This window comes from Egretta garzetta, unplaced genomic scaffold (assembly GCF_000687185.1).
Source record: "Egretta garzetta isolate BGI_Z169 unplaced genomic scaffold, ASM68718v1 scaffold56, whole genome shotgun sequence".
NCBI classification, from domain to species: domain Eukaryota; kingdom Metazoa; phylum Chordata; class Aves; order Pelecaniformes; family Ardeidae; genus Egretta; species Egretta garzetta.
In genome coordinates, this window is record NW_009260182.1 from 7,595,343 (window position 1) to 7,607,988 (window position 12,646).

Sequence of the window (12,646 nt, forward strand, 5' to 3'; positions counted from 1 at the left end):
TGAAGAAATACCGGGTTGTCTGGAGGTCTGGGAGAGGTAGCCAGATCCCGCTTGTCTCATCTTTTTTCATCCTACCCTTTCACTCCTCCTTGTTGTGGCTAGGGATCGTGTGACCTGTGTCTGGCAAACTGTCCGAGACCACCTCTATCATCTCTGTGTCCATGCAATGGAGTTCTGCTTCTTGGTGGAGAGGGCAGTGGTGGGGCTGCTGAGACTGGCAATTCGGCTCCTTCGTCGGGAAGAAATCAGTGCACAGGTAAGAGTTTTTTTTGAAAGTCAGTTACTGGGGTTTTGTGGCTACACCTGGCAACACAGGAAACCAATTACTGTTGGATGGATCCATATTTAACCTGCCTGTGCTGCAGGTAAGAACAAACAGCAGTTGTAAGTAGCTCTAAATAAATGAACGGGGACCTTGCTGGAGAATGGAGTGTAAATACTAGGGTCTCTTATTCTTGTCTCCTTCTCTGACCAGGTTCTCCTCTCATTACGTATCCTGCTCATGATGAAGCCAAATGTGCTGTCTAGAGTTAGCCATGAGGTTGCCTATGGCCTCCATGAACTCCTGAAAACCAATGCTGCCAACATTCACTCCGGGGATGACTGGTACACGCTATTCACCCTCCTGGAGTGTATTGGGTCTGGGGTGAAGCCGCCTGCAGCCCTGCAGGTTACAGCAAGGGCAGATAACGACACAGGTAAGACAGGCCAGCTTTTGCTAGGAAATCTGATGCCTGCCTGCCAGATAAGCAGCTGCTTCCTCAAGCTTTTCAATTAGCAAAGGGGACTGCAAGAAAACAAAGCTGATATTAAACTACATTAGCAAGATTAAAGACCAGCACCTGCTGTTCACTCCTACCCCATGGTCTGTCCCTGTCTCTACTCTGCCATCTCTTCCTACTCAGTGAGCAGCCGTCCAGGTGCTAGTCCCTGGGGGAGCAGTGGGAGGAAAACTGATATCAGTTGTAGAAGGTCTTTGCTCTACCCAAGGAGCATTTTCTGCTGGTTGTGGTCTGGTGCCTTGGGTAATATAGCCTTTATCTCTCAGCTGGGTGTGTAATGTAAACCCAGCTGTTGTTCCTGTCTTACTTGCTTCTTTTGTGGTACTGACTCCTTTCTGTCCCTGTTTTAAGGATCTTGTAAAGGGAGTTGTTCTTTAAAATTCTATTTCCAAATCCATTTGTGTTGAGTGCCTGAACCATTCCCACAAGACCAACCCACTATTTCCCACTTCTCTTGACTGTGTTAGAAAGAGGGTCTTTTCAGCAAACTATTCCTGTTTTGCTTTAGCCAGCTGGCAATGTATTTGAGGCAGACAACTTCAGACTTTTAAAGCAAACAGCAAGAAAAGGCTTTTCCAGAAGCCTTCGTTTTCCTCTTTGGTTTTCTAGAACTTCCTTGCTAGGTCCTGATGCTTTGTGCTGGACAATGGGAGAAACCTGATTTTGCAAAACCCCTATGGCCTTTGCCTTCTAGGTTAATGCTGGGTCATCTTCTTCCTTTTTTTTTTTTTTTTTTTCACCCTGCTTCTGTCTTTGCTGATTGAGCAAACTACTTGACTGTGGCACCTTGCCCATCAAACATTAGTTCTCTCTACCTCCTTCTGAAAATGTTTGGTGTGCTGTGTTCAGAGCAAGTTAGTGTCTCTGCTGATGAGTTTCTAGATAATGTTGAATGATAGAAAGAATGAATTTTTCTTCTAAATAACATTATATCAGTAGCTTAAATGTGGCCTTTACTAAGATTTCCGTGCTTGGGACATGTGAAATGTGAGGTTATCCTAAAGGTCAGGGAGGGTAGGCCTGGCAGGTGTGGAACATGCTAACGTAGATTGCTGTTCATGAGAAATTGCTTACTAGTGTTGGTGTGGAGCTGAGTGACCCCAGAGGCCCTATGTGAGTCATGTCATTCTGTCTTGTGCTTTTGAGGTTGTCCAGCTGAACCTAGCACCTCCAGTAGTTATTAGTATGTGGTATGTCTGATTCTTCCCCCAGGGTCAAAGCATTGGACCCTTTTTAAATACACGGTCAGGCTGACAAGTGATATAGCAGAGAATGGAAAGCCCCTTCCCTCTGAAGGGGAAAGGCAAACATACCTATAGAGGAGAAACAGTGTCAAAGATTTGTGTTTCCTGCTGTCTCCTGTGCATGCTCCTGTCATAGTTGTTCTTCCTCCTGCAGGAGGAGAGGCCTGGCCCAGTTTCTTCCAGGGCCCACTGGTGGTTTCTCGCTGATGCTGGTCTGACTAATCTGGATTGCTTCTCCCTCATCCACAGCTACTCTTCCAAGTTCTTGATTTGGCCTTGATCTAAACCCCATGTCTTTTGTCTTGAAGGTGCTCAGTCAGACAGCGAGGTCTCCTCCTCCTACCATCCAAGTGACATGAACCTGGACCGTGGCTACACCTCTGATTCCGAGGTGTACACTGACCATGGGAAGCCAGGCAAGATGCATCGCTCGGTGACAGATGTGGATGTCATGAACAGTGGCTGGCTAGTGGTGAGTAGCCAACGGGCTTCTGATGCCTGAAGAAGACTATTCTTAGCATGGTTGTGTGCAGAGGGAGTGGTAGGGGAAGAAAGAATAAGACAGTAGGGAAGGGAGCTAAGATGAGCTGAAAATGTAAAGGGAGGATGGGGAGGAGATGCAGGTGGAGAGGAGAAAACTTGGAGGCAAATGGGGAAGAAGGGGAAATGGGTCCTACAGAAACGTTACCTGTTGGCTTCAGAAGAAAGGCCCTTTCAGCATGTGCACGAGGTGCTGCTTGATATGCAACCCTCTCCTGCTACCCTCTTGCTGTGCCCTGCAGGTGGGGAAAGATGATATCGACACCTCCAGATCCACTGCTGGGCTCAGCAGGCTGGGGCCGTCTCCTCTTGTCAACCAGTACAGCCTGACTGTGGGGCTGGATTTGGGCCCACATGACACAAAGTCTCTCATGAAGTGTGTAGAGTCCCTGTCCTTCATCGTGCGAGATGCTGCCCACGTTACACCTGAGAACTTCGAGCTATGTGTCAAAACCATCCGCATCTTTGTGGAGGCGAGCTTGAATGGGGGTAAGATGGCCTTTGGTTTGACAATCAGGATTGGACTTGGGGTGGCCAGTCAGCAAGAAGTGTGAAGTGTACTGTCAGGGAATGAGTCCTCAACCCCCAGAAAATGGTCGTCTGTGAGAAGTGTCCTGGCTCCAGGTGGCAGCAGTGACCTTATCCTTCTCTCTGGGATGGAGGGGAGGCCTGGAGCTGATGTGGAGGTAGCAGTATCAGCTATTGCTGAAGGCTGTTCCTGATGAGCGCTGGGTACCTCTTCAAGTGGGTAGCTGTCTTTTCACAGGACCAGGTCCTTCACTGGGGATATCAAAAGGTGGCTGCTATGTGTGTTGAAAGGCAGAAAATTTTGTGGTGGAGTGTGTATATGGTATGTTGCCACCTTTCACTTTCTAGGCTACAAGTCCCAGGAGAAGAGGGGGAAGAGCCACAGGTATGACAGTAAATCCAGTCGGTTAAAAAAAAAGCCAAAGGAAAGCTCCACACGGCGATCACGGGTCTTGAGCCAGCACCAGGCTCACACACACAGTGATGAGGATGAGGATGAGAGCATCCCTGCCAGTTACCACACTGTGTCTTTACAGGTTAGTCAGGACGTAAGTATAGCAAGGATTTCCTCCTCTCCTTTCCCATACTCATACCCTTGCTAGGGAGTCACTGGGATTCTTCATGGGGAGAGAGGGGGCTGCACCCTGGGTTAGTGTGCACTGGATGGCAGAGGGTGGCTCTGGTGGCAGTGTGTGGTTCTGCAGTGAAAGAGGAAGACTGCAATTTGGACAGGCAAAAGCAGAATAGCAGTGGAAAGAGAAGTCCTCTCTCAAGGAGGGCAGGGTCTGGAGCTGTGAGTCACTATAGTAGTAGACAAGATGGATGTGGATCAAGGGCATTTGGAGGCATGAGGTTCATGTACGGTTAGCGGGGAGTCTGACAGGGCTTCTGAGCTTGTGGAGAAGGGAAAGCCCTGTGGCCTGAGTCACTGTGATTTCAAGTACAGAGGACTGGGATGACGGAGTCATTTTTCTCTCCAGCTGGTACTTCAAAGGTATGAAGGCACAGGCCTGCTGATTGCCAGGCTGTTGGGCCTCAGTTCAGTAGTAAAGTGACTCAGATGCTGTCATTTGCTCATACAGAGCTGTTCTGAGGAAGCTTTGCTTGTGTTTCATGCTTTGTTTTTTATTTAAAAAAAAAAAAAGTTGCAGAGTTTTGTCCCTGGACAGCATAGCTGAATCCCTGGGTTTCTCCCTCTGCCTGGGACAGTCAATGTTCTGTGCCAGTAAAGGCTCCATTCTTTCTCCTGGCATGATTGGGATGCTGTTCCTCAAAGACGCGATTGACACAGCTACTGAACTGACACAAATCTTGCTGAAGATGCCTGGCACTTGACCACTTGGGGAGAGTACAGACAGCAGGGCCTGACACCATCTCCATAGCTGTACAGGGTTATGTACATACAGGAAGCACACTTGAGTAACTGTGAGCCTTTTAGAATTGGTTTGGGAAAGAGCAGAGACCAGGGTTGCTTCAAAAATTTAAGTCCTATGTGTTGTTTAATGTGATGCTTGACTTGCAGCTCCTGGACCTCATGCACACCTTGCACACCAGAGCAGCCACCATCTACAGCTCCTGGGCAGAGGAGCAACGCCATCTAGAGACAGCAGGGAGGAAAATCGAAGCAGATTCCCGAACACTGTGGTCCAACTGCTGGTGTCCTTTGCTACAGGGTAAAGCCATCCCCTTGTGATGACAATGAGCAGAGACGCTTCCAAAATAATGACAGCACTCAGGAAAGTTGAGGAGCCAAGAACTAACTGCAGAAAGCAGGCAGAGGTTGTTTTTAGGGTCTGCTGTAATTGAAAAAGAACTTGGATCAGATCCAGAAAGGTATCTTTAGCATGAGTTAGCTGCCAGCTTGCTTCTGGATCTGATGGTAGATTCCCAGTCTGTGTCCTGGAACAAGTATAATCCTTTTTCTTTTTTTTCTTCACGCCCCTGAGAGTGTTTGATCTTCATTAGGCTTTTCACCCTAGACTGGGGAAATAGGGATGTGACACTTTCCCTGTGGGCTTTTCCCTGAATCCCTCTCTTGCAGGTATTGCCTGGCTGTGCTGTGATGCCCGACGCCAGGTACGGATGCAGGCACTCACTTATTTGCAGCGGGCCCTCCTGGTACATGACCTGCAGGCCCTGGATGCCCTGGAATGGGAGTCCTGCTTCAACAAGGTAACCTCCTGACTGGGCTGGGCATGTAGGCAGGACAGAATTGTCATGAAGAGCAAAGCTGTGTGTGGGAGCGGCAGAACAGTGTCCTACTTCAGCACCATCTTCTTGAGCAGCTTGTTCACTGCAACAGACACAGCATTCCCCTACTCTGATCCTGTGAAAAGTTGTTCTCTGCTTAGGCTTCTGACAGAGCCTCTTGGAGTACTGAAATGAATCCACTCATTTCTACTTCCCATTGCTTCTCCCATGCTCTCTGCCTAGAAGCCACCAGTCCCAAATGCCATCTCTTTCCTGTGAGGCTGTCTGTGCAAATCTCATCAGTCATTTTTCAGCTCTGAAATATCAATGTGTCTGATCCAACAGGTGCTGTTCCCTCTGCTAACAAAGCTACTTGAGAACATCAGCCCAGCTGATGTTGGTGGGATGGAAGAAACTAGGATGAGAGCCTCAACACTACTCTCCAAGGTGAGCTGCTGCCTGAAAGCTCAGGGGAAACCATGTACCTCAAGAAAACCAAACTGCTGCATAGCTTCTCAGCATCTCTGATTTGGATAGGTGTCAGTTTGCTAGTTTGACTATCTTCAGTGCTGGGCTTCTCCACAACCTTCTGCTGTTGGGACATGCCTTCTTTCCAGAACTGTCTCCATGATACTGGCCTTTGGAAGAGTTGTCAGGAGGCAGTTTGTGACTTTATGAAGGGTAGAGAGAGAAGTATTTCACCCAGCATTAGTTGAAGACGGGCTGTTCTAGTGGTGAAATTATGCCTTTCACAAGCTGATAGTAATGACCTAAGGCAGAGGGTCTGGAAGGGCTGGAAGACATGGTGATGCAGACTGCAGTGGCCTCATGCAAAGGAGACAAGATCCACTCGTCTACATATGCGGCTCAGAAGAGTGGAGGCCTCTGGTGTCTGCAGACTGGGCCCGTGCATGCTCCTAGCCTGCCACAAGGAGGGGGAATTCCAGATTTGCAAGACTGGCTTATCAAGCTATGAGCAGCAGCCCTGGTACTACTTCTTGACAGTAGTTGTGGTTTTATTCTAGGTGTTCCTGCAGCATCTCTCCCCGCTGCTATCACTGACCACCTTTGCTGCCCTGTGGCTGACAATCCTGGATTTTATGGACAAATATATGCATGCTGGCTCCAGTGACTTACTGGTAAGGTCCTGAAAGTGATACTGCAGTGCTTTGAACCATTCATCAGTTTTAACCTTCTAAACTTTAAATGTGTTTTGGTTTGTTGTGGGTTTTTTAACCTTTTAATCCTTCCAAAACCATTTTGTTCCATGGTCTCTCCTCTTGGCCTCCTGTTTCCAAGGCAGCCCATCAGCTGTTTTATGCTTTTGTTCATTGCTATGTGTCCATTCTCTGTGTCCTGAGGAGTATCTCTGATTACAGCTGGAGGCCATCCCAGAGTCTCTGAAGAATATGCTGCTTGTAATGGATACAGCAGGGATATTCCACAGTGCTGACTCACGGACAGGATACTCAGATCTCTGGGAGATTACCTGGGAGCGGATTGACTGTTTCTTACCTAGACTGCGGGATGAGCTCTTCAAACAGACAGTCATCCAAGGTACGAGGGGCTGAGAAACCTTAAGAAACCAGGTCTTGGACCCAGTGCTTGCACCTTGTCCAGTACCCAGCTGCCATAGTGCCTGGATGCTGATGAAATTATAGTTGCAGGAGGCTGTGGGAGCTTGGCACAAGGTGAGCAAACTGATGATGGGCAAAAGGAGCGAGCAAACTGGTGTGTGGGCTCACTGCTTGGTTTTGTTTTCCTAGATCCTGTCCCCAGCCTACCAATGGAGCAGCAGCATCAGAAATCAATAGTGTCTGCCCTGCCCCCTTCTCCTGTGGGGGATGTGAGACCAGCCACCCACCTGGCTCCTTTGGAGAAGCCCTGTGAACTGGGTGCCAGCGGTGAGTCCTGTTTTCTTCTATCTGGAATCATCTTCTCAGCATGGTGGCATGTATCTGTTTTTCCTTGGCTTAGCATGATTTACAGTGACCAGGCCAAATGGACAGGTTGTGGCCATCTTGCTGAGGTTATTGGGGTGGGCAGTGGTTGGGGCAGAATGCCTGTGATTGGCACCTGCTGCTCAGGGCCTTGTATGAAGGTACGTGGAAGGGGCAAGTCTGAAAAGGCCCCTGAGTTGATCTTCAGCCCTGCTTAGTTTTGAGCCGAAATGTGATCTTGTCAGGGCCTGTGTAAGGATGTATTTTGTCTCTTCCTTTTTCCAGAGTCTGAGAGAGCCACTGCACCCTCCTCGCCCACCATCAGCACCTCTGCCTCTCCTTCTTTCCCAGCATCAGCTCCAACAAAGACAAGCCCTGTTACAGACATACCTCCTACGACAGCACAGCCACCACTCATCCTGCAGCCTCTTGCCTCCCCCCTTCAGGTTGGGGTGCCACCTATGACTCTTCCAATCATTCTCAACCCAGCCCTAATTGAAGCCACCTCTCCTGTTCCCCTCTTAGCTACTCCACGGCCCACTGACCCCATGACAACCTCTGAAGTCAATTAGTTCAAGGGTGTCTGAGAACTGTCTGCTGAGGAAGCTCTGTGGGTGGAGGATGCTGGCCAAATGTTCTCTGGTAGCGGGCATGTTTGTTTTAAAGATGATGATGCTAACCTAAGTAGAAGGGCCGCTGCCACAGTCCCCCTGGAGCGCATCACATTCTGCTCCCTTCTTGTGGCAACCACCTAGAAATCCCTGTTGTCCTGGAGAGGTGCCCAGTTCCACTGACCAGTCTCCTCCCTGCCTTCATAATCTCAGGGGCCAGGCAACACCCGCACCCAGCAGCCTGGGACCAAGCTGCCACCGGTTCAGCTGGTGAAGAGGGAAAACTCTTTGATGTCACACCAGAGAGGGGGGCTGCAGTACAGGACTGCCTCTCAGATTATTCAGTCCAGTCCCTAGACAATTCCCCAGCCATTCCCTAGCTTTCCTGCCCATGCTTCTGGTCACACTGCTTTGTTTGGGCTCTGGGCATGCCTGGGTTCACCAGGTTGAGAATTTTGTGTAGAAACGTGGATTGCTTCCAGTGCAGCTCCCAGCTTGCTACATAGGGCTTCTTGTCTGCCGTAGCCACGTGCTTTCCTTCTGCATCATGGGTCACAGCAATCCCCGTGCCAGATAGGCAGTAGGCAGCAGGGGAGTCTGGTAGGGGCAGCGCTGCTTTCCTCCCTCCTCATAAAGGTAATCAGGCTTTCTGGTTGGAGAGAGCAAATTCAGAAGGCTCTGCCTAGTTGAGCAGATGAGAAAGAAATGCAGAGCCCCATGAGCTGAGAGCAGAGCACCGTGGCCATCTCTCAAACAGCGCCTGGGGAGCCGCTTCCCCGGGGTGCACAGCAGTGCTGTGTTGTCCACCACTCGCTACACTGGCCTCTTGGTGTCCAGCCCCATTCCTTAGGAGATCGTCCTCTTCAGCTAGAGAAGATGTGGGGATCTGTGGCACCTGCTGACAGAAGCCCAGCAAGTCTGCTGTGCTTCCTCTTGGGAGCTCTGCAGGGATTGCACCCTTCTGCATCTTCTAGTTGTTGGGAGCCCACCTCCTTCTCCAGCCAGAATGCCCCTGCAGCTGAGGCCCTGGTAGTCATTCTTGTGCTTCTGCCTTGCAGCGAGGATGGCCCGCTCTTCCACCCCCTCATGCCCAAAGCAGAGCTGCCTGCCTGGCAAGTGCTGCATCTCAGTTCTTCCTCCTCTCTTGATTAGTTGGCTAAATTCTCAATAATGTCAATCTTGGAAATCCCACTGGTGACTGGGAGGGGCATGGGCATGACTCCAACCCAGTGTATACCGTACTGAGAGGAACCTACAGTTGGCGTGGGAGTACAACCAGTGTACATATAGAGTAAATGGCTACAAATCCAATGGACTTTTTACAGTGTAATAAATACATCCTGTAAATGAACGTTCCAGTGTTGCACACCTTTTCTGTCATGGTTCTGCGGCTCAGAGCTTTGGGAAGAGTGGAGTTTAGTTGTTGAGGTGCTGTGCCCAGCTGCCAGCCCCCTGGCTCCACGTACCAGGACAGAGCGCTGTCTGTGGGGAGCATGGAGGGACTTGCCCTAACAAATGCTCAGCTCGTGATGGGGCTGCAGTGGAGGCTGGCCATCAAGGGGCTAAGCAGAAGGTTCCCATCATAGGCAAAGCAGAGCTGTAACGGCTAGATTGCGCTTGCTTCTGGCAGGAAGTGTCAGCTGTAAAATTTCTGGTGTTACGTTGATGTGTGCTCATGCACCACCAGGACTGAGGGCAGAGACTAGGGCTGAGGAGCAGGTGCCCTGTGGCATCTCAGCACGCAGCCAGAGCACAGACCTAGGGGCAGCCTGGCTGACTTTGGAGAAGGGAGCATTTTCTATCTGATGAGGAAGAAATCCTTGTTTGTACTGACAGGACTTGGACTTGGAGAGGGCGTGAGAGATCCTGGCTCGTCCAGGAGTAATGCTTGCCATGGCTTTGGACAACCATACATACTTCTCTCCTGGGATTTTCTACTTTGCCTTGCGGCAAGATCCACACAGTGCCACAGCGTCCTTAGAGCTACGTGAGGCACCAGTGCCTTCCCTACCGCAAGGATTCCAAGAGACTCCTACAGGCTCGATTTGAAAACTTGGAGTTTGTTTGGATTGCATGACCAAAGGTCTAAATATTGCGTGATGGAAGAGTAATGTACATACTAGGCAAGTCCTGTTAATAAGTACTGGTTCCCTTACCCCATTTCTGCTGTTCCTGGAATATTTTCACTGATGCAGCCTTCTCTTCCTTGCCCTCCACTGCTTCCAGATTGTGTCCCTCCAGCCCTTAGATGTTTTCATTCAGGTATTTGAATCCTTCCACTGCCCATGGCCATTCTGTGTCCAGCCCACCTCTCCGTCTTGTATTTCCGAGCCTTCACTTCTATTTACAGCTCTGTTTTTCTGAGCTGTCTCCAAAATGCTTGCTGAAATCTTTAGTCGATTAACTCTTTGTAAATCATTGCTCAGTTGTCAAGTGCCTTGATGTCAGCGCTACTGCCCTCTGCTACCTGGCTGGTCCTTTGGACACCTTGGAATGGTGTCAGCTAATGGCAAAGCCCAGTATTTCCTGCAGCCGCCAGGTAGTTGTGTAGGGGATGCTATGCTTTAAACTGTTTGCAAACCCAGTTTCTACTGAGTGAGTGCATTACATCTTCATTCAGCCAATTGCGGTGCAAAGCAAAAGCCACCCAAGGAAACTGCAGGAAGCGGGACTGGAATGGAAAGAATGCCGGCTGGGAAGACAGACATAATTACACTTTAAACAGTTTTCACTAGACTGTAAATAGGAATGGACTGGAAAACCAGAAGAAAATTTTTGAATGTTGTTTGGATTTTGCAATAACAAGGTTTAATGCGTTACAGAGAAAAAACAGCTGGGAAAGGGTTTGAACTGGAAGGAGATGGGGATCAGCTGACAGGTAGCATGTGCTGCGGTACGTATTTTTATCGATAAGTCTCTTTAACTCTGTACCTTAAATTACATAAAAGACAGTCATACTACCAGTGGCTGTTGGTGAGGAGCGGTGTTCACAACTAGCCTTCAGGTGTGTCCCAGCATATACTTTTTCTGGTCTTGGACTTCTTTCTCATTTTTATGGATCTGACTCACTGTTTTCCAGAAGAGGCTGGACAGACATCACCCTAGTTTGGATTTATGCACCTCTTCTGTTCCCATTTACATCAAAACTTCCACTGCTGAAACAGAATAGAAATAAGCATCGGGATTTAACATATGTCAGTAGGACTGTGGAGCTGGTGTTTTCCTCCTTGGTGTGAAGCTTCCTAGTGGTTGAAAGCCCTATTGAAAGATGAGCCCTGGCTGTAAAACATAAATTTCGCCCTGAAACTTGTGAAACTGAAGCAATGCTGCTTTCAGAGTAAATTTTTAAATTGAATCTGAGCGTACTCAGAAGACCTGGTCTGTAGGAAAGACTTCCATGAAGTATCTTCCAACCGGGAGCTGGCTTTTTTAGAAGTTGCCCTCACTCCTAGAAATGCCAGCTGTTGAACTCCTCCGAAAAGATCTGTGCCTGTTACAGAGCCTAAAGTATTCTGTGCCCTGCTCCTTCACCCCACCTGGGCGGAAGGCACCGTGCTGGGGTTCGCACCCCTCGCCCCCCCCCCTGGCCCAGCAGCCCCTGTCTGCTGGCAGACAGAAATTCGGGGGGCAGCTCTGGGAGCACGACCGGCTCGGGAGCAAAGTTCTGGAGCGCAGTTGCTGCAGCGAAAGGTCAGGGACCTGATGTGCTGAACAGCAAGGAGAGGCCCTGGGCCTGCGAGGAGGCTGCCTGGAGCCCGATTCAAGGCGTAGGAAGATGAGATCTTCCAGACTACGCGTCCCAGTATGCAGTACTACTCCTCCAGTTGCATGCCCCTCCCCCCAGCCCCGCGAGGTGGTGGGCAGCCAGAGCTCCTCTCCCACCCAGGCCAGGGCAGGTGCTGCTCCCAGGCAGTTCTCCGCAGAAGGCAGCGGGAAGGTGCAGACTGTGGGAGCACCAGCCGCGCCAGGGCCTGGGGGCTGCGTGCACCCTTTGGCTATGCCGGATGTTTTGAGACTTGCAAACAGCCTGCTGCAAGTGGTCGCAGGGTGGGAGGGTGGGTTATTGCTGAGTTACTGACAGGGGAACGGGGCTGCCATGGCCTTGCCGCAGCCCGGCTGCTCTGCCAGGGGAAGTGGTGCTTCCTCTTTTCAAGTTTTCCATGTAAGGAAAATGGAAATCTCTCTGGGCAGCAGGGTTGGTGGGTGGCTGCTAAACTTAATCCTTAGTTGAGCCATTTGTAGAAAGTGTCTGGGAAAGGAGAGGTCAGGCTAACCGGGTCGGGATGGCGTGTGGGGGCAGTGGCTTGCAGCATGTGCGAGGCAGCTGAGGTGTCACTAGCCCTTTGGCTGGAGCTCAGGATCAGCCAACACCGGAGCACAAACTGAGCCTTGCCTTTGGGAGGGGAGGCTGAGCCCACGTTAACCCTCTTCCCACGAGGAAGAAGAGGGGACTGAGCAAGGTCTTTTGTGCTCGGCCCTTACCTGGTGCTGTACCTCCTGCATTCCCCTGCACTGAGACAGTGCCCTTTGGGCTACGCTTGCTGGAGGAGCCCCGGGCGTGGGCAGAGGGATGGTGTTTGGGACAGGAGGGATGGTGTTTGGGGCAGAGTCCCCAGCAGCCAGCTGCTGCTCTCCGATGCAGCCTTGGCAAAGGCTGCTCCAGGCTGCAGCGCCGGGGAGCGGGGTGTTTGCTGCTGTGCGGTGCCCTGCTGTCCTCCCGTGCTCTTTTCCGGGGGGCGATGCCGGTGCTGCGGGGCCCAGCCCTGCGGGGCACAGCCCTGCGGGGGGCCCTTGCCGAGCAGGAGCCTGTC

At 50.6% G+C, this 12,646-nt stretch overlaps 1 protein-coding gene across 8 annotated transcripts in view; it reads left to right on the forward strand.

Annotated features, from left to right (window-relative positions):
• GBF1 (golgi brefeldin A resistant guanine nucleotide exchange factor 1) overlaps positions 1 to 9,186 on the forward strand; it is a 107,825-nt gene extending 98,639 nt beyond the window's left edge. For 7 of the 8 annotated variants that reach the window (XM_035897258.1, XM_035897255.1, XM_035897254.1 and 4 more), the window contains 12 exons: positions 103 to 256; positions 476 to 698; positions 2,335 to 2,498; positions 2,809 to 3,055; positions 3,443 to 3,642; positions 4,617 to 4,767; positions 5,136 to 5,266; positions 5,630 to 5,731; positions 6,310 to 6,423; positions 6,664 to 6,841; positions 7,051 to 7,188; positions 7,510 to 9,186. In XM_035897258.1, coding sequence (XP_035753151.1) covers positions 103 to 256; positions 476 to 698; positions 2,335 to 2,498; positions 2,809 to 3,055; positions 3,443 to 3,642; positions 4,617 to 4,767; positions 5,136 to 5,266; positions 5,630 to 5,731; positions 6,310 to 6,423; positions 6,664 to 6,841; positions 7,051 to 7,188; positions 7,510 to 7,796 — 2,089 coding nt within the window. In that variant the 3' untranslated portion in view covers positions 7,797 to 9,186. The remainder of the gene's footprint in view (positions 1 to 102; positions 257 to 475; positions 699 to 2,334; positions 2,499 to 2,808; positions 3,056 to 3,442; positions 3,643 to 4,616; positions 4,768 to 5,135; positions 5,267 to 5,629; positions 5,732 to 6,309; positions 6,424 to 6,663; positions 6,842 to 7,050; positions 7,189 to 7,509) is intronic. The other variant, XM_035897256.1, reaches the window with a different exon arrangement.
• The last annotated feature ends 3,460 nt before the right edge of the window (positions 9,187 to 12,646 follow it).